The following is a 19,887-nucleotide window of genomic DNA, read 5'->3' as shown; positions in this document are numbered from 1 at the left end:
TGGGTTGCTGTATAATCCCTCCCAGGAGCAGAGTGCGCACAGGGAGCTCGGGCTGCTAAATGCTCCGGCTTCAGAGGGACGATGGTGGAGGGCTGGTAAAGATGGCGGCTCTCTCCGAGGATGGGAGGTACGGATTAAATTGTGGCCAACAGGGCGCCGAAAGAGTCTCCGTACTACACGTCAAGTTGACCGAGACGGCGTTGAAAGCGATAGAAAACTACCAAACCAGTGCGGTGAGTTAAAGAAGACACTATATTCCTGTAAATATGGCAGCTGGTTCTCTCTGGCTTCCACTGCTTCTCCTAACTGCCACGCACAGCTATAGCTAGGAGGTTAGCTAAACTGTTGACAGGGCGACTTTCTGCTTCTTTTTTTGATCAAATTAGTTTTGTGTCAGCTGGTTTATCAGCCGATATTAATAAACGAAGGCCATGTCTTACGTTCCGGTCTGGTTTTATGAGCTGACACGAATTTAATAATCTATAAATCTTCTTTGTTAACTTATTGACACTCTGATTAGCGTTAGCTCTACTTTAGTCAGAATCCCCCTTTACTGGTCAACCAAGTCCCTTTTCTCTCTCCCCTAAAGCGACCTAACGTGCTTACCAAATTAGGAAACGGACAGTTTTAAGTAACATTGATACGTTTTGTGTTGAATTATACAAAGAACGCATCTTGACCAAGTTGAACTTAAATTCTTTTGAGTGGGAATTTTGTCAGTAGCAAGGTGAAATTGTATACATGAAAACCCTCAAAATGAACTTCATTCCGAGTTGCAGGCGTTTTAAGCACCTCGGTGGTTGTTCAGGTTACCATATGGTTTCAGCTAGCTGGAAAACCCAACACTGCTGCCTGGTAGAGATATGGAGATTCTGCCAGACTCACCTTTTATGGCCTAAGTATACAAAGTGGCAATCAAATTGTAGTCAATAGAAAATTACACAATGAACAATACCTCACTTTGTTTATTTTAATAAGTATATAATAAATACAAAAGACCTTAGCATATTAACTGTTTCACCAGAATTTGGAACAACCAGGTGGTCTACACTGGTATGGATTAAATGAAGCAGATTATATATAATTTTCCTAATCTTGAAGCATTTAGGTGATGTAAGAATGTTGAGATTACCACAGGTAAACTACACCTCTGTGGATTTCAGTTGCTGAAGCCAATTTACTTGGCCTTAACGTCTGTCAAGCTGCCAACAACTATAGAGTTACATAATGTCAGGACTCTGTCTAGTTCTCTTTATGCTGATAAACTAGAGTTTGGAGCAGGACTTTAGTGTTCAGCGATGTCTGGTTGTTTTGTTTTTAAGAGATCAGGCTCTTCCAGGCAGATATGAATCTTTCTTCGCTTTCCGAACTATAACCTAAAATAGACAAAATGTGCTGCAGGGTCTTGGATAAAAGTTGTAGTTTTCAACCAGAAAATGAAGGAATTATGAGATTATTCCCAGCAATGCTTTGAAGTATATATCCCTAGACTTTTTTTATTCCATAAAGGGCTGTCAAAACTGTGTTTTTTTTGTTTTGTTTTTTTGGTTGATTAGTTTATAGCCCCAAATATGGTGGGATCTCTTAGTTATAGTGCGTTTCATGAGGTTTTTGGTGAGCGTCAGACATGTGAGGTTTCCTTTTACAAAAACTTTGACATTAAGTAGTGATTCATTTATTATTCTTGAAGATCCAGTGTTGTCATCAGGCGCATACATCTGCAGTGAATGCGGCCTTTTGGGTGCTTTGGAACAATATTACATATTTGGATGTAATTTAAGTCATCTGATGAATAAAAAATACTGCTTGATACTTGAAGTATTTTACTGTGTTCTTATATTCATAATTGTCTTTTACAAAGTTTATGCTACAGTGGATTTTATTACTTTTCCATATTCTAAACACTTTGGTAATCGAGCAAACCGTTAATGCCGACATGGTGTTCGATCAATGCTCATTTGTATTTGTGAGCTGCTTATCTTATTTTTGATTGATGTTAATCTGCGGAACGTTGTCATAAATTGAATTTAAAAAAAGTGTTTGATTTCCGTGTGACAAATGAACTGGGCTTCAAAGATTTGGCCGACTGAATTATCACAAAGTCAAGAATTCTTTTGTAATGGTCTACTGGTTTTGTTTGTGCATTTAGTCTGCTGAAGTGAAGCCTGCCATCTCTTGCTGACTGAGCAGCCAAAAACTGCCTGCTTTTTGTTCCCAGTAATGTGTGCTGTCGCTGAACCAGTCATCGAACTATGGAAGCTGGCTATCTTTGTCGTTCTGTGGCGATGTGAAATGTGATCAGAACTGTGTAAGCGAGTGGGGGAGGGAGTCTGTGGCTTGGACTAGCTTAGCCTTCACAACTGTGACACAATTCTCTCAAACTCTTGAAAGTATTTGATCAAAACTACAGTTGTTGCTTCACTGTGTATGTTTAAAAGCACGCCTCATGTTTACCATGGAAGGGAAGTTGTTGTTGAGTAAAAAACACACCGTTGCACTCGGCGAGTTGATTGCAATGTTTTAGGAGTCTAGCCAACAATTTTTTTGTTTGCTAAAGCTTTGTGAAGAAACGGAGTTTTGTGCTTTCCTGCTCTAACCTACTATCTCTTGCAGCCACTGCAGATTTTCGTCTGTCAGCTTTATTTTAGGTAGACACCGACACACATGCATACCTGCCATGCCATTTTACACCTCTAAAGAAAAAACATTGCAGGTTTTATTTAGAATTTATTAGCCAAGTAGAATTCTAAGTAAAATCTTCAAACATCACCTTTTGGTTTTATTTTACCTATTAGTGTTTTTTCTCCTTTGCATTAATGTTGTTCACACCCATGTTTTTTTATGAAATATCACATTGCTGTTTGTAGTTGTGATTCCATGTTCTTAACTTGCTGCATCATAAAAACATTCCTCCTGCATTACTTTACACTAGTAAACATTTCAGTTTCTGTATTAAAGGAAATGTGTCAGGATTTCTGAAGTGAGTTGATGTTAAAGAGCTATAAGCAGTTATATATCTTACCTTCAGTAGATTATCGTCTTGGCGCTTCCACACCAGAGCTGTTTAGTCCACTTTAAATGGACCAGAGTTCATTTTCTTCAGATAGTCTGCTTAGGTTGGTTAATTGTGAAAGGTTGTTGAACTGTGGTCTGCGTGAAGACGTGGGTCTCAGTTCAGTTGCAAGTGAACCCTGGTGGGCTTCTCTTGGAACGTTTTCACACCTAAACTTAGTTTACACGGGTCCAAATCAGTTGATGAGTTTAACTTGTACTTTTTTCCGCTGGTTCGGTTTCTTTTCACACAGAGAAAACCAAAACTTGTCGCTACAAAACTATTCAACAACATTCAGTCTCTTTATTGGACAGATGTGTCAGGGGCTTGAGAACCATATGTAAATACTGGAAGCAGATCCTGTTTTCTGACTTTGTAGAAAACACAGAAGATTTATCCTCTTATATTTTTCTCGCCGCCTTTTCAGGTAAAGAAGTATACAGAATAAGCTTGAGAAGACGTCTTGAAAGTTGTGCGGGGCTTTACAAAGAATATGCACTGCCTTTGTTTTTGTTTTTTTGTTTTTTTTGCTCCGTCCCACAATGCAAGCTTGCAGCGTCCACCTGGTAGCTGCTTCAGATTGAGGTCAGACCACATTCACACCATAGAGGAGAGTTTGGTCGGAACCACCTCCTCCAAACGGTCTCTGTGTGGTTGTTTTGGTCCGCACCCTAGTGCGATTTAAACTAAATTAAAATGTCATAACATTAGTTCAGAATATTTGATACAGAACATATCCCTTTAATGCATTTTAGGTTCAGATTATTAAATAGATTTTCTCACTAGAGATGCACTGATGAGTTTTTCTGGCTGGTACCAATTCTGCATTGCTTTGTGGTCTGGCTTTCTTTTTTTATTTGTTTATTTCATTTTTTTTAGGACCATAACACTTGAGACAAAAAAATGTGCAGCGGGTACATTCATAGAAGTAGTAGTTTTAAATCCAGCAGAAAATGCTTTTGATGGATGTGTTTATAGACCAAAATTTGCATTCACTAAATGGGGGATAAATATAAATAAGGAAAATATATATTTTTTTTATTGACCTGCTGTCCTGACCTCTATGTCAGCAATTGTGAGCAGATATAACTGTGTCCTTCCTTTTTTTTTCAGAATGTACCATCTTTACGGCCAACAGTACAATTCAAGGGACTCCAAGGGGTAATTATTCTTTTTTTTCTTCTTTTTTTTTAAACGCAGTTTGTGTCAAAGTAATCTCGTACTGGAAGGCTTCTTTCTCTGGTAAAAGTGCATTTCTTTTTCCTCCATGTCCTTAAAAGAAGACATTTAATTCTACCAAACGGCTCATAATCAGAGTTATAGACAATCTTCTGACAGACCTTGTCTTTGGAGACCTATGTGTTTTGGGACAGTGAATCATAAAACAAGTTGTACCGAGGAACACAAGGTCACAGATCTGTGAACGCATCACTTAGTGTTAATTCAATGAGCTAAAGATATACCCCTCATTAGTCCCTTTATATACTTCCTCTTTACAATCTAGTAAATTAACCTCAAGTATAAAGACACCATTCTGTTTTACTAATTAGAAAAACTCTGTTACATTTAGAAATGGAAATCTCTGTGCTAATTATTTTACAGCACATTAAAATTCCCAGGACCAACTCCTCGGACACCTTTCATAATTTTGATTTCTACCTGTCTAACGTGGGCAAGGACAACCCTCAGGGAAGCTTTGAGTGCATCCACCAGTATGTGTCGAGGTAATGGTAATCCCTGTTCAGCTGAATCATCTGTTGCTGTCTTACTACACGTTGCTGGAAGGTAATCCCTCTCTGCCTCGCATTTCTCTCTCATGCTGCGTCTTTGTCCCCAGCAAAGGGGCCTCACACCTGGCTTTGTTGGCAACCGTTCAGGACAAAGTCACAGTGTGCGCCACCAGTGACTCTTACCAAGTGACCCGGGAACGCATGACCCAGGCCGCGGAGGACACGCGGGAACGGGGGACCAAAGTCATAAAGCCTGGGGGTCAGTACCGAGGTAAGGCCCTCAGCCCAGTCCTGTTTATTTAGGACTCTTTTGTTTTTTTTGGGTTTTTTTTTTTCTGTTTATTTGTTTTGAACCAGTTTAGCCTAGTCTCTTGTTTTCTTTACATCTTTGTAGTTTGTCTGTATTTTAACAGAAATTTAATCCAATTAAAAGTCTCACTCCAATTTTTTCATTCATTATTCTTCTTTTAAAATACCTTTTATATGATGTAGTTATTTTTAAGTTTACAATATGAACAGTTGCATTTTCAAAATAAGTAAAATCCTTTCTTTCTATAACTCAAATCTTGTTGATTTTAAATAAGACAAGCAAAGACTCGGGTGTTTCTCTCCCTAAGGGTTTTTAGAGTAGGATTCTTTCATTTTAACTAACATTTGTAAGCTTTTAAATGGTCGTACGTCATGGCCAGTTTAAATCTCAGAATCATCATTGCCTCTAAGGATAACGTTACTAACAAAATTACAGTGCTTTGAAAAAGTATTTAATCTCAAAGATTTCAACTTTAGGTTTTTTTTTTTTATTAAATGTTTGTACAAACACATTTTAATATCAGATGAAAATTAACTTTGGAAATGTATAATGTAGTTTTTAAATGACTTCTCTATATTAAAAAGTGATCAGTTCCCTCCACAACTTGATTAATCATGAACAAACTGATTAACCACACTATGGAAAGTTTAGATCAGTATAGCAACATCCATTCCTTATTACTGCCTGTGAAGTCAGACAATCACTCAAACAGAAGCTGTCAACAACCTGATGTAGGCCAAAAAAACTCAGAAAGCAACACACCATGCCATGTTTCAAAATTTGTAAGCAAAATAAAATACCTCTGTCAGTCTGGAACGGTTACAAAGCCACTTCCAAGGATTGGGTCTCTAGCGAACCACAGTGAGAGCCATTATCCACAAATAGAGAAAACATGAAACACCGACGAACCTTCACAGGAGTGGCCGGCTTACTAAAATTACTCCAAGGGTTTCTCAGGAACTTATCCAGGATGTCACAAAATAACCCTGATCAACATTTAAAACCCTGCAGGCATCACTTGAAAGTCGCCTCAAGGAAAGTCAGTGTCTGTGATTTAACAAACGGAAACAAGCTGCCAATAATGGCATCCATCAGAGAGTTCCAAGGCAAAAACAACGTACTGTCCAAAAAGGGCACAACAGCCCAAGGACATTTGGGTTATGCAGCAGGGAATTTGCTAAAGCACACCAGCAACACTTCCCGACAAAACAAAATGAAGGTTTTAGAGTGGCCTAGTTAAAGTCTGAGCTTAAATCAAAATGAGATCCATCCTGAAGCCTAACCTTAAACTGGCTGTTTTTGCTCAAATACCGTACAATGTGGATTAATTAAAACCAAGAGTTGTAAACAATTCCTCCACAGTGATGTAAAAGATCCATTTGCAGTGGTGCTGTTCTATTCTGCATGGTCAGGCTAAACTGGGGGGGTTTAAATTTGAATTAGGGTAATTTCAAAATGGAAAAACAAAACTGTCATAATTAAAAGAATCTGTGTTTTTGAGCTTAACTCAGAGCAGATATAGATCCAGGGGTTACGCAAGTGTTGCAGAAAGATTTGCTTTGTAATGTGACCGCTGGAGACACTTTTTGTTTTTTTTAAAGATGTATTATATGTCCTCTGTGACATAAATCTATGGATCAATTTGCATAAACAAGTTTAGACAGAAACTGGTTCAGACAGAAACTGGGAATCGAGAAGAGCTGTATAGAAACGCGGTGGGTCTGAAACTTGCAGCAGCTGGTTTACTGTTAGCACCTCCTTTTACTAATGCAGAATAGGCCTTTTAGTTTAAATGTGAAACTTTTTCATCTTTAGTAATCTGCTTCTTTCATGAATAGACCAGTTATTATAAATGCTTAGTATATATGTGTGAAATTTATTTTGACCTGCTAAGAAAGTAAGGGTCATCTTACATTGCATCTTGCCTGGGAAAACAGGGTTTCCTTTCATCTTCTCCATTAACCTTAATCTCTTAAAGAGCTTTTGAATTTCATAACAAGCATCAGGAAGCATAAGAACGAGCTGTCTCTGTTGTAAAACACATGACCCAGAAATACAGAGCAGCATCTTAGCTTTAAATGAGTGGAGCACCTATCGGTCATCTAAACTCCTTCTTTTAGGTTACAAGGGTGTACATGTTCAGTGCGTTTTAAAATCTCCAACTTAGTGTTGACCTTTGCGTTCTCGTTTTATTTACTTTGATTGTATACAAGTGTTTCCACCTAATTTCTCCAGTACTAATTGTCGTTTTTCACTCATGTATAGGTAATTGTTTATAATGGCAAGAGCTGGTTTGTATCTATTTAGACCTTTTGAATGACGCTGTCTTTACCCTCTGTGTTTAGGAAAGCAGGTGCACACTCGTAAGCCAGCGTTATCGGCCCCAGATGTAGTCCCAGAGCGCAAACGCTCCACACCTATCAATCCAGCCAACACTATACGCAAGTGCCTTTCCAATAATCCTGTATCTCAGAGGCCCCTCCGGGACCGCATCATTCACCTGCTGGCGCTGAAATCATACAAGAAGCTGGAGGTGCTCGGCCGTTTGCAGCGGGACGGGATCACCCAGAAGGGCCGAAACTCACTGGGGACCACTTTGCAACAAGTAATCAGACTTTTTGTTTAACCAATTAACTTGTTGGGATTATTGGCAGGAATTAAAGTTGGATTCGACGTAAGTCATATTCTTGGCAACACAGAAAATCTAGTGCATCTGTTAGCTAAAACGGAGATATAATGCCTGCTGTGTAGGTTTTCTTACAGAGTCTAGCATAATCCAATAGATCCTCTGTGCTCTCGTTCAACATATGATTGAAGCTTACACATTTGCCTGAGGACATTCTGTCCTCTGTAAAAAGTCTCCATTGACAAGAAACCAATCACTAAATTGTTGCACATAATTTGCATGCGCAGATGGCCGGTGCAGGAAATATGAAGTTTCAATACATACCAGAAAAGTTCTCATTCTGAAGAACTTTAACTTTGAAACTGTCTGAATGTGTCTTTGTTCAACAGGTGGCAAACCTGAATCCCAAAGACAACACATACTCATTGAAGGAGTTTATATATCGTGATGTTCAGCGAGACTGGCCTGGCTATTCTGAGGATGAGAAGATTCAAGTTGACCGGATTCTAGCTCGGTACTGGAATAAACCGTTATCCTTTTTGTCTCTTTTTGTTTTTGAAAAACTTGCTAAGTTGATTTTTATCTAGGCAGCACAGCTGCAGAAGACATGACTCGACCAGAGCCTAATGGTCTTGCATAGACCTTCTAGTGAGAGTCAAAGTAATAGGCAAGTGGGAATGAACTTCACAATGTGTGTGATGTCTGACCCTTGGCCCTCATTCTGCAGTGTATCTGCTCTGGTAGTTGACTCCATTTTTATTAGATGTATATCAGCTGATTGTCAGCTGGATCGACATTGATTAGTGACTGGATTCAGGTCCTGGCTTGAAATTTAAACGTCAGATCTTTTTCTGATCAGTGAACCCTCCATACATTCAGTGGCTCTCAAAAATGTACGCACCCCTGTAGAGTGTCACTTCATTAATGTAAACAAGAGGTACCAAGACACCATACCCCCAACCCTTTTTAAGTGACATACGGTTATTATTTAACTGTAAAAATGTATCTGTTGGAGATAAGAGGTGCAATAACATGGTTGCAATCATAGTAATATAACTGATTAATGATATAACTGATTTATTCAGAAAGGTTTCTTGACATTTATGCTTTAGCTGAGGTCATGGTTTGCAGAAAGGTTACAGATAATGCAAATGATCAGAGGTATCAGTCAGGAGAAGTATACAACAACTGTGACTTTACTAAATCTGGGTGTTTCTTCCTAAATAATAAAGACAACAAGTTGGCCTGAAAGGATGCTAAGAGCCTGATGGTAAACATGGTAGTGACAGCATCATGCTCTGGGGTTAAAGAAGATGAAATTATACACATTTCCAAGAACCAGACACTTTTGACCCAAAACCTTCATGTGTCTCCTAGAAAGCTGAAGATGAAACAGGATTTTATTTTGCAGCAACACAGTCCATGTAAACAAGATAAATGTCACATAAAAGGCAGGAAACTTGGGTTATGGATTAAAAAAATTTTTTTTTAATATCAAATCATCATTTTAATATATGCTAAAACTATTAGAATTATACATCCATTTTCTATACCCGCTTCTTTCATCCTGGGTCATGGGGGAGCTGGTGGCTATCTCCAGCAATACACCCTGAGGTACACCCTGGACAGGTCGCCAGCCCGTTGCAGAAATATTATAATATTTATGTCTAATTTTATATGTTAATTGGTGATTGTTTCATGTATTGGGAAGTTTAATTTTTATCATGGTTAAGTCAGTAATTTACAGTAAATCATTGGTTGAATCTTTATGTTTTTGTTTCTTTCCTGCAACAGCCTCTTTAAGTCCATCTTTTCCTGGTTCTAATATAGTGATGTCTAAACTCTGCTCCACACTGATATATTTTTGTTTTTGTTAATAGCAAATTAGGTCTTCCTACTGAGAGAGTCTCATCAAACACTTCACCTAAAGACTGTTTCCCTTCATCCCCCCAGGTAAATGAATAAAAGTGCCCACTGAGGGGAAAAAACCCCACCCACAGAGAGATACAGATTTTGATTTGATTTATTTCTGGTGTGTTTTTGCAGAAGCGCCAGCCAGACTTCGACTTCATCGATCCGTTGGCTCCCAAGAAAGCCCGCATCTCTCACCTCAGCAGTCGAGGTCCAGCTGCATCTTCCTCTGACCGCCGCGAGGACGAGAGCAGCCCCAGCTCCAAACACTCATCCCTGCCCCCCAACGTCTCCTCGGGGCCTCCCAGCCATCTCCCCGTATCCTCTCACCCACCAGCGCCCTCACATCGGCAGCTCAGCCCAGCCTCCAACTCCCCCAGCACCCCAGAAGGCTGCGGCACTCAGGACCTGCCAATGGACCAGAGTTCTTCCTGCAGAGACCCTTCACCCAGCCCTTTTTCCCGCTCCCTGCAGGACCGCTGTCAACACCCTGTCCCCAGAGCAGCCGCCTCTCCCAGCCTGCCCCCCTGCACCTCGTCTAGTGGTACAAGTAAGAAATTCAAGAAGAAATCCAAGAAGCACAAAGACAAGGATCGTGAGAAGGACAAAGGGAAACAAACACAAAAGGCCTGCAGTAGTCCTCCAGTTGTGGCACAGCAGACTGAGGAGAGGCATACAGTCAAAAAGAGGCGCAGCGTTGAGGAGGTCATCGAGGAAGCTGTTGAGAAAAATTCTTACAGAGATCATGGTAGGACTCCATACACACTGTTTGCTCAGTTCAACCATTAAGCAGGCCAAAAATCTTACATACTGGGTGAATAGTGCAATCCATATTAAGAGCAGTTCTTGTAAGTCCAGGAGGCCATCAGGGTTTTAGTGCAACTTTAAGGATCTTTTGACACTACTGTCAGATTGGCTTGAAAGCACTTATTGGCTTGGAACAGCAACTCGTAAACTCCAGGGGTTTGCTTTATCATCACCTCGCAGGTCTCAGTTAGCTGTGTTCCACCCCAGGCTCTGCTTCATTAGGGTGGAGCTCATCCCACAAACAGCCAGTATGACCACAGGCACAACTAAGCCTAGCTCAGGTTAGAAGAGCAGAGTAGTTCAGTTTTGTCTATCTCAACTCTTAAGTGTAGAAGGATAATGCATTTTTTCTTGGAGGTAAAAATAAAAGTCCCTGTCTACAGGACGACAGCTGTAAAATTAGTTTTTGTCAGTTTTTAGCTGCTGATGCACTGGGTTTTCTCATATCTAGTTTTATAAAAACTTAGACCCGCCTTTCGTATTTTTGCAGGTTCTGGTATTTCTTTAAGAAGTCAAATTAAAAGCTTTCAAAATATTTTTCCCTGGTCTTCCTGCCATAAGAGGTCCTTAATTCATTTCTATTTGACAGTCACCATACCATGCTGTGAAGAGCAGTTGCTATAAAACAGGGTGTTACTAATTTAAAACACAACAAATGATTACCAAGTTGGCATTTTTAGCTGTCTTTAGCATCTGATATTGGTGAGCATTGTTAGTTGGCACTAGCGGCAGTCTCAGTGCATCTTCCTTAGAGAATGTTGATCCCTAGCAGAAAATGATAAAACGGAGCAACCCTGCCGTAATACACTCAGCCTTCTGCTTCTTATCTCAATACAATTGTTCTCTCGCAGCCTGGATGACATTTCTCAACATGACAGAAAATCAATTTTCCTTTTTAAATTGTTTTTTTTTTTTTTTTTTGGAGGGCAACTTGGTAGCATTTGGGTTTTTGTTGCTTTAACTGATGAGTTTCCATCCGGCCGATCCCAGGGCGTGGTGAAAATTGGCCAGGTTTTTACGGCGACTTTAGTTTCAGTGCTTTAGCTAAAGTAAAAGGTTTGCATGTCATTAAATGTTTGTACATTTAATGACTGTAAGTTCAGTCCATTAACAGTTTTACCAAAATACCTCGGTTCTATGAGGTGGTACCATTGTAAAATCCAGAAAAGTGTAATCCTCAAGTTTTGATAGTTTTACATAGCTGCCTTTTTTCATACCGAATGTTAAATCTGTTAACAGCCTAGTCCAAGGTATACAGGTCCTTCTCAAAATATTAGCATATTGTGATAAAGTTCATTATTTTCCATAATGTCATGATGAAAATTTAACATTCATATATTTTAGATTCATTGCACACTAACTGAAATATTTCAGATCTTTTATTGTCTTAATACGGATGATTTTGGCATACAGCTCATGAAAACCCAAAATTCCTATCTCACAAAATTAGCATATCATTAAAAGGGTCTCTAAACGAGCTATGAACCTAATCATCTGAATCAACGAGTTAACTCTAAACACCTGCAAAAGATTCCTGAGGCCTTTAAAACTCCCAGCCTGGTTCATCACTCAAAACCCCAATCATGGGTAAGACTGCCGACCTGACTGCTGTCCAGAAGGCCACTATTGACACCCTCAAGCAAGAGGGTAAGACACAGAAAGAAATTTCTGAACGAATAAGCTGTTCCCAGAGTGCTGTATCAAGGCACCTCAGTGGGAAGTCTGTGGGAAGGAAAAAGTGTGGCAGAAAACGCTGCACAACGAGAAGAGGTGACCGGACCCTGAGGAAGATTGTGGAGAAGGGCCGATTCCAGACCTTGGGGGACCTGCAGAAGCAGTGGACTGAGTCTGGAGTAGAAACATCCTAGAGCCACCGTGCACAGGCGTGTGCAGGAAATGGGCTACAGGTGCCACATTCCCAGGTCAAGCCACTTTTGAACCAGAAACAGCGGCAGAAGCGCCTGACCTGGGCTACAGAGAAGCAGCACTGGACTGTTGCTCAGTGGTCCAAAGTACTTTTTTCGGATGAAAGCAAATTCTGCATGTCATTCGGAAATCAAGGTGCCAGAGTCTGGAGGAAGACTGGGGAGAAGGAAATGCCAAAATGCCAGAAGTCCAGTGTCAAGTACCCACAGTCAGTGATGGTCTGGGGTGCCGTGTCAGCTGCTGGTGTTGGTCCACTGTGTTTTATCAAGGGCAGGGTCAATGCAGCTAGCTATCAGGAGATTTTGGAGCACTTCATGCTTCCATCTGCTGAAAAGCTTTATGGAGATGAAGATTTCATTTTTCAGCACGACCTGGCACCTGCTCACAGTGCCAAAACCACTGGTAAATGGTTTACTGACCATGGTATCACTGTGCTCAATTGGCCTGCCAACTCTCCTGACCTGAACCCTATAGAGAATCTGTGGGATATTGTGAAGAGAACGTTGAGAGACTCAAGACCCAACACTCTGGATGAGCTAAAGGCCGCTATCGAAGCATCCTGGGCCTCCATAAGACCTCAGCAGTGCCACAGGCTGATTGCCTCCATGCCACGCCGCATTGAAGCAGTCATTTCTGCCAAAGGATTCCCGACCAAGTATTGAGTGCATAACTGTACATGATTATTTGAAGGTTGACGTTTTTTGTATTAAAAACACTTTTCTTTTATTGGTCGGATGAAATATGCTAATTTTGTGAGATAGGAATTTTGGGTTTTCATGAGCTGTATGCCACAATCATCCATATTAAGACAATAAAATACCTGAAATATTTCAGTTAGTGTGCAATGAATCTAAAATATATGAATGTTAAATTTTCATCATGACATTATGGAAAATAATGAACTTTATCACAATATGCTAATATTTTGATGAAGGACCTGTAGTTGGTCAAATGATTTTAAAATCAACCAAGTTGGAGTTCTAACAAGGAGAGCTGTAAACAGAGACTGTAATTCAGTAATTCAATCATCTTCCTCATTTAAACGTCCCTCCTTTTTAGAGTATTCGCCACCAGTAATGAACCAGTCGATTGACTTGGAACCTTTACGTTCCAGTCCAACAAAATGGCTGAAGCACATAAGCTTGCTCAGCTCACCCTAGTCAGCATTTTTATGTATTTATTTATGTTTTTGTTCTGTTTTATTCACTTCTTTATCCTGCTAGTTTTAAGTAAATTTCTTATGTTTCAACATTTTCAAAAGTAAAATTTTTGAAACCCTAAACAGGGACTGAACCTGAATCCCTAATGCACATTTAAGGGAAATGTTGTCAGAAATTCAAACGCTATCATCATGTTTTTTGGGGTTCTTCTGCCCTCTAGGGGCGAATTAGGGGAAAGAGACGCCTTCATTTTATAGTAAAGCCCAAAATGATGAAGGTTCTTATTGTCCTATTGTATTATTTTCTTCACTACACATGTGGCAGTTCAAAAGCAATTCAAATGAAGATTCATGTCAGTGCAATGTATAAGTAACCCTTTAGTATGTGACTTAATAACTTTCGATAGAAACTTGATTCTGCTCTGCAAACTTTGTGAGGAAATATTTCTGGTTTATTTGTCTGGATATTATTAATGTAAATCATTGTCCTGAGGTTGAGTTTCACTGCACATGCTCAGAAATATTAAACAGATATTCGAGATAAGCTACAAGCTTAAGACGCACTCTTTTCACAGTAAGCTGTTCTCCAGATGTTTTCATTATAGTTTAGAGTTTTGGCCATATTTATGGTTGTGATATTAATGTTAAATGTTGGCTGAGCTACCCAGTTAGTTTTTTTTCTTTTTCCTTTTTGTCTTTGCAGTCAAAGAGAAACCAGTCCAGTCCTCTGAATCTTCTTCTAAAACGGAGATGCCTGACTATGTAGTGTGAGTTTTTATTTTGGCATTCTGACCACTAAACAAAAGCCCTCATGATCAAAAGGGCTGCTTGTGTAGAAAATGCACAACTACAATTCTTGGATGCATCTGTAAAAATCATGACCATTTGGACATGATTTTTGGTACTGAAGGAATGTTTTCTGCTTACGTTCTCAGGAAGTACACACCGCTGGTGTCTGTGGACCAGAGGCAGAGCTACAAAGACGACTTCAACGGAGAATATGACGAGTATCGTCAGCTGCACGCCCGTGTAGAGAGCATCACCAGGCGCTTCACTCAGCTCGATGCTCTGTGTCGGAAGTTGGTTCCTGGCACCAAGGAGCACCAGGTTATACTGAAACACTGCTGCCGTCTTCAGGCAGCGTCACATTTACTAATGAGTCTAAGGTTCTGTCCACACGGAGACGAGCTTGGGTGTATCCGCAAAGGAATTTTTGTGGCGTAGGCATCCACATGGATCCAACATTTTGGGAGACCAAAAATGATCATTTTTGAAACCGGGTCCCAGAGTGGAAAGATTTCAAAACGCCGGCTCCGTGTTTCCGTTTTTGTAACCCACACGCTAAAACGTTTTTGACACGATATCGTTTTTGTCTCAATGTGGACAGGGCCTAATATGTATAATGAAAAGCATGTTTCAGCCAGTAGACGGACGGTGTGGCAACTTTATTTGGTTATGTTGTTCTTGTCCATCTGGCGCTTCTTGCCTGATGGGAAGAATTTGGATTAGTTTCTGCCCTCATACTCCATTATGGAAAACAAATATTAAATCATATTAAACAGGTGCTTGTTTTTATTTAAACAAAATAAAGCCATATTTCTGTCTACATTTGCTGCTTTGATCCAACCACATCTGCAACCATGTGTTAAATATGTTTGAACAGTCATACGTTTTTGTTTAAGGTTGCTGACATGAAATAATTTTTCTTAACAGAAGGTGCAAGAAGAGGTCTTGAAAGAGTACAAAAAGATGAAACAAGTGAGTAGATTAAAAGGCTACGATACTGTGTCCATCAGATTCAAGTTGCTGTGAAGATGGATGTTGTTTTCCCTAATATTCACCACACGCCTTAATCCATTCTACTGTAATCTAGTACATTTCTCTAGATCTTAAACCCAAGCTTCAACCAGCAAGCTGTAAATCAGGGGTACCCAACTCCAGTCCTAGAGAGCTACTTCAGCTTGTCGATGCTTCCCTTTCTGACGCACCAAATGAGCGGCTCGTTACCAGGCCTCTGCAAGCGGAATGATTGAATACTGATGAGGGAATTCAGCCATATGATTCAGGAATGTTGCAGAAGGGATGCATCTAAATGTTGCATCATAGTAGCTCTCAAGGTACTGTGAGTTGGACGCCCTTGCTGTGAACTTAAACAGAACAAAAATCTAAATCTCTCTTGAAATTCCCTCAACCCCCCCAGGTCAATATCTCCTGATCTATGGACCTATACGTAGGTACAATTCCAGTGCCCTGCATCAGTATTTATGTCCCTGGAACGTTTATTAAGATTTTATGTGATTGACCATCACACAGTAATACGCAGCTGAAGCTGATGGAAAATGATACATAGTTTATAAAATCTTTTACAAATAAAACTCTGAAAAGTGTGGTTTACATTTGTATGCAGCAGGAGGGTCAGGGACAAAGTTTGGAATAGTTTAAAGAGGTGTTGGGTTGCATTTCATCAGTGTTAGGGACTGAATTTGCATTTATTTCAGAAGTTAACAAAATATTACTTGGCCTCAGATGGCTGGTCTGTTGAGTCTGATATTATGGATGTGTTTCCTACAGCACAACCCCAACTACCATGAAGAGAAACAGCGCTGTGAATACCTGCACAACAAACTAGCCCACATCAAGCGGCTAATAGCTGATTTTGACCAGCGCAGAGCGCAGTCCTGGTGCTGAGAAGCCAGCATCGATCATCTTCACTGATCAGTATTCTGAGCGGCGTGTCAAGCCAGGGTGGGAGTGACCAACCCGCTCTTATGTATTTAACACCTCTTCATTTCCTGCCCCTGTATCCTTCTCTCTTTTCCTATTCCTGTTATCCTTCATTCCCTCCTTGTTTACTTTGATTCCACAGGCGAATTTATTGCCTGCAATATTGAAACCCCCCCCTTTCCCTCCATGAATTTGCTCCTGTGGAAATTGATACCACTGGACCAGGAGAAAGGAGCTGCCTGCTTATGCATCGACGTGTGAAAACTTCAGCTCTAACTTGTGAAGGACTCTCTTCAGACAAAAGTATTTTTGAGTATAGAGAGAAAATATTAACTTGTATTTAAGTAAAAAGAAGAAAAAAGAGGGAGATCTATTTATTTTGAGACTCATATTGAAAACAAGAGTTATTAGATTGTTTCTTTTTTTTTTTTTCATGAGCGTTGCTAAAAGGAGGAAAAAAAGTATACCACAGGCCTTATGTGTTAAATTTGTGAAGCCATTTTTGCACACAAGATCCCCGCTTCTCATTTAGCGAGCATTTCCCTGCTGCCTCATGTCCGCTCTTTTCAAGGCAAACTGTACTGGAAAACCTGCTGCCGAAGCTGAGGGGAAAGGAAAGGAAAGGAAATGAGGCAGCGAGGAGGAACCACATGAGCTTAATGAGAAGCAGCAGAATGTGTGCATGGGTGGTGAATAATTAGTTGTAAGAGGGGGAGTGAGGTTGGGGAAACCAAAGGATTATGGTCCTGTGACCCCTGTGGCTGGGGGCGGTATTTTTGCACCAAATAAAATTCACCATGCCTTACGGCGTTTACATCTGGGAAAGTGGAGCCGGGTCCACACACTATGCAAAGGAACTAGAACTGCCTGAGAACGTGTGTGTGTGTGTGTGAGAGTGTGTGATGATGGGAAGGGATGTGGAGTCTGGAATGATTGTGTAAGTTGTGTGAGCGCATGGTCATTGCCTCTGGGAATGACGTGGAGAAAAAGTTAGAAACGTGAAAAACGCCCCCAAAAAAAAGCTGCTATAGTCTTTTTACCAGCTGGTGCACTCAGGATCATCCTGGCTGGAGAGACAGTATCTGATCCTAGAAGAGGAGATACAAAACATCCTTTTCCTTTTTTTTTTTTTCTTTTTTTTTTTATCCCCTCCCCCCACAGCGTTTCCTTTCTCAACCCTGGAAAGGATCGCCTCCACCTCTTATTTATCCAGCGGCAAACAGTCTACATTTCAGGTTTCGAAAGTAGCCGCCTCATCCAACAAAGGACCCATCTTTTTCTCGGGGTTCCTCGTCTTTAATTGTTGGTTTAAAAAGATTTCAGTTTCGTAAATTCCTCTGTGCTGATGCAGATTTGTGTTAATGGCTGGCTTCTGTTCTGTTTTTATTTCAACAAGGGAAAATGTTTACAAACTTGTTAGAATGTTTGCCAAAGATTAAACGCGTTTCTGGTACTGCTTCTTCCACGGAGTAAAATTTCTGATAGAAGAAAAAGTTAGGGACAATGCCTGTTTATGTGGACTAGTTAAAGTTTGCCCCGTACTTGTGAATAATTCCCCCCTAAAACAGATCTACTAATTGATTAAATATTTTGGGCTGTGACATGCTGCCTTGATAGTCGGTCTCTGCAGCAGACTGACTGTTGAGGTTTGCTGAAGCTCTAACTTGTTTCTCCTTTCTGGTTATTTTTGACAGAATATTGATATGTTTGGGTGGGGGTGTCACAACATCCCACAGAGATTTGGATCCCAGCATAAATTTAATTTATTAAGGGTGAATTCCTTGAGTTTACAGCATGCTGTTATTTTTATTTTATTTTTTCCTGAAGTCTTGAAGGCGTTGTCCCGTCACCTGTGTCCTCCTCAGCATTCCAAGGGTTTCTGTCCTAATCAGAAATTTTCTTGCGTTTGGTTAGAACAACTTGGGATGGCACAATGTGACTTAATGTAATAAAGGGGTTTAATCAGTCTTAATGAGCAAAATAAGAAAAGATGCCTGAGTAAAATGAGAATTTGCAGGGAATCCAGGAAATTTGGACTGAAATGTCATCTTGCCCTCATGAAAATGTACAAGACGTTTCAATAAAAATGAACTTCTTTTACCTGGAAACATGTCTGGCTGTCATTTTTAGAATATCCCAACACTTGTCTCACATTGAGGACTTTAATTGTGGATTTTATTTTTTTTTTCCTGTAAATCAACTTTAAATATAAGAGGCCTTTTAAAGTCCTAAAGCATTTGTCTCTAAAGATAAATATATTTTTTTCACTGTAAACATGTAGATCTTTCAAAATGTCTGTGGAATAATATTCATATCAAATATGTATTATAGTTTTCTTTTTTTTTTTACCCTTTTAGATGTCAATAATTTTTGTTTTCAGCTTGAAAAATATCTTCATAAAATCTGCTGTAAAATCGTTTCACACCTATTTTTACACTTATTTTTAACAGTTCAAGCTGGTCAGCCTTATATAGACACATCAAATATTCATATTTTGGGAAAATTAACTCTTTAAAGGCCAGCATATTCAGTTACATAGTTTTCTTTTTGTGAAAACTAATATAAAATTGTCAAAAATGCAGTACTGAGTCACTTATCTCCATAGTAAGGCATCCTTGCAGGAAACAAAACTTGTGGAAAAAAAATGTGCCAGCTTTTGCATAGCTTAGGCCAAATTAAAGATGAAATTCTTTTAAAACTATATAACCATAATCTGACCTTTCTACGTTTTCTTTGTAGTGATGGCCTCTTCCACTCTGAGTGGCCTATCATCCCATGTCGGTACAGGACTCATTTCATTGTTCATAATGATACTGTCTTACCAGCTCCAGCCAGCATCTTCACAAAGTCTTTGGCTTTATTGCTTTAGTTCTGGGGTTGTTACACACATTTCACACCAAAACACCCTCCTCTCTGAGACAAAGAACCCCGTCTCCATAACAGTCTGGTGGATGGACATCCCTGTGAGTTTATTCTGTCATATAATCGTTTAGTGGATGGATGTGGCCCTTGCAAGAATCTGGAATTTTTTACCTAAGGAAGAAGTAGACTTGGTGAGGTCTAGTTTTCTTCCTTACATCTTGGTTCATTTATTTTGTCCCCCACATGATGTCACACAAGAAAGCAAGAAAGAAGTGTGTTTGAGGTGTTGCTCACACATGTGAACTTCTACATTTATATAAAGTAGTAACAAAAAAAATCTCACATATTTTCTTCTATTATTTTGATATTAAGCAAGAACAAATAATTTTGTCAGTCAGTCATTTTCTACCGCTTATTCCATAGTGGGTCGCGGGGGAGCTGGTGCCTAACTCCAGCAGTCTATGGGCGAGAGGCGGGGTACACCCTGGACAGGTCGCCAGTCCATCACAGGGCAACACACAAACTCATTCATACACCTAAGGGCAATTTAGAGTGGCCAATTAACCTAACAGGCATGTCTTTGGACTGTGGGAGGAAGCCGGAGTACCCGGTGAGAACCCACGCATGCACGGGGAGAACATGCAAACTCCATGCAGAAAGACCCCAGGTCGGGAATCGAACCCAGGACCTTCTTGCTGCAAGGCAACAGTGCTAGCAACTGCGCCACCCCAAATAATTTTGTATACATTTAAAAAAAATATTTTTTAAATATATACAGTG

General features: G+C 40.0%; 1 protein-coding gene across 2 annotated transcripts; it reads left to right on the top strand.

Annotated features, from left to right (window-relative positions):
- The first annotated feature begins 16 nt into the window (after positions 1-16).
- On the top strand, positions 17-18,353 carry ell2 (elongation factor for RNA polymerase II 2). Of its 2 annotated transcripts, XR_007035522.1 has the most exons (13): positions 17-233; positions 4,166-4,213; positions 4,655-4,776; positions 4,890-5,053; positions 7,438-7,697; positions 8,108-8,232; positions 9,599-9,671; positions 9,765-10,377; positions 14,225-14,288; positions 14,457-14,628; positions 15,235-15,279; positions 15,395-15,638; positions 16,093-18,353. XR_007035522.1 is itself a non-coding variant. In XM_047348288.1 (12 exons), exons 1-12 carry the CDS (start codon positions 60-62, stop codon positions 16,207-16,209), a joined length of 1,977 nt encoding a protein of 658 aa, XP_047204244.1. In that variant the 5' UTR covers positions 21-59; the 3' UTR covers positions 16,210-18,353. The 2 variants fall into 2 exon arrangements, 1 of the variants encoding a protein (XP_047204244.1); XM_047348288.1 differs by lacking the exon at positions 15,395-15,638 and having other exon boundaries at positions 21-233.
- The last annotated feature ends 1,534 nt before the right edge of the window (positions 18,354-19,887 follow it).

This window comes from Girardinichthys multiradiatus, chromosome 20, assembly GCF_021462225.1.
Source record: "Girardinichthys multiradiatus isolate DD_20200921_A chromosome 20, DD_fGirMul_XY1, whole genome shotgun sequence".
NCBI classification, from domain to species: Eukaryota; Metazoa; Chordata; class Actinopteri; order Cyprinodontiformes; family Goodeidae; genus Girardinichthys; species Girardinichthys multiradiatus.
The sequence above is the reverse complement of the archived record's forward strand: the minus strand, read 5'-3'. Positions and strand labels throughout refer to the sequence as shown.

Bases quoted from the DNA above. Each gene is read 5' to 3' on its own strand.
- ell2 (XM_047348288.1), top strand. From the start codon at position 60: ATGCTCCGGCTTCAGAGGGACGATGGTGGAGGGCTGGTAAAGATGGCG. The intron at 234-4,165 runs GTGAGTTAAAGA...TTTTTTTTTCAG, and splicing joins AAAACTACCAAACCAGTGCG to AATGTACCATCTTTACGGCC. The intron at 14,289-14,456 runs GTGAGTTTTTAT...TTACGTTCTCAG, and splicing joins GAGATGCCTGACTATGTAGT to GAAGTACACACCGCTGGTGT.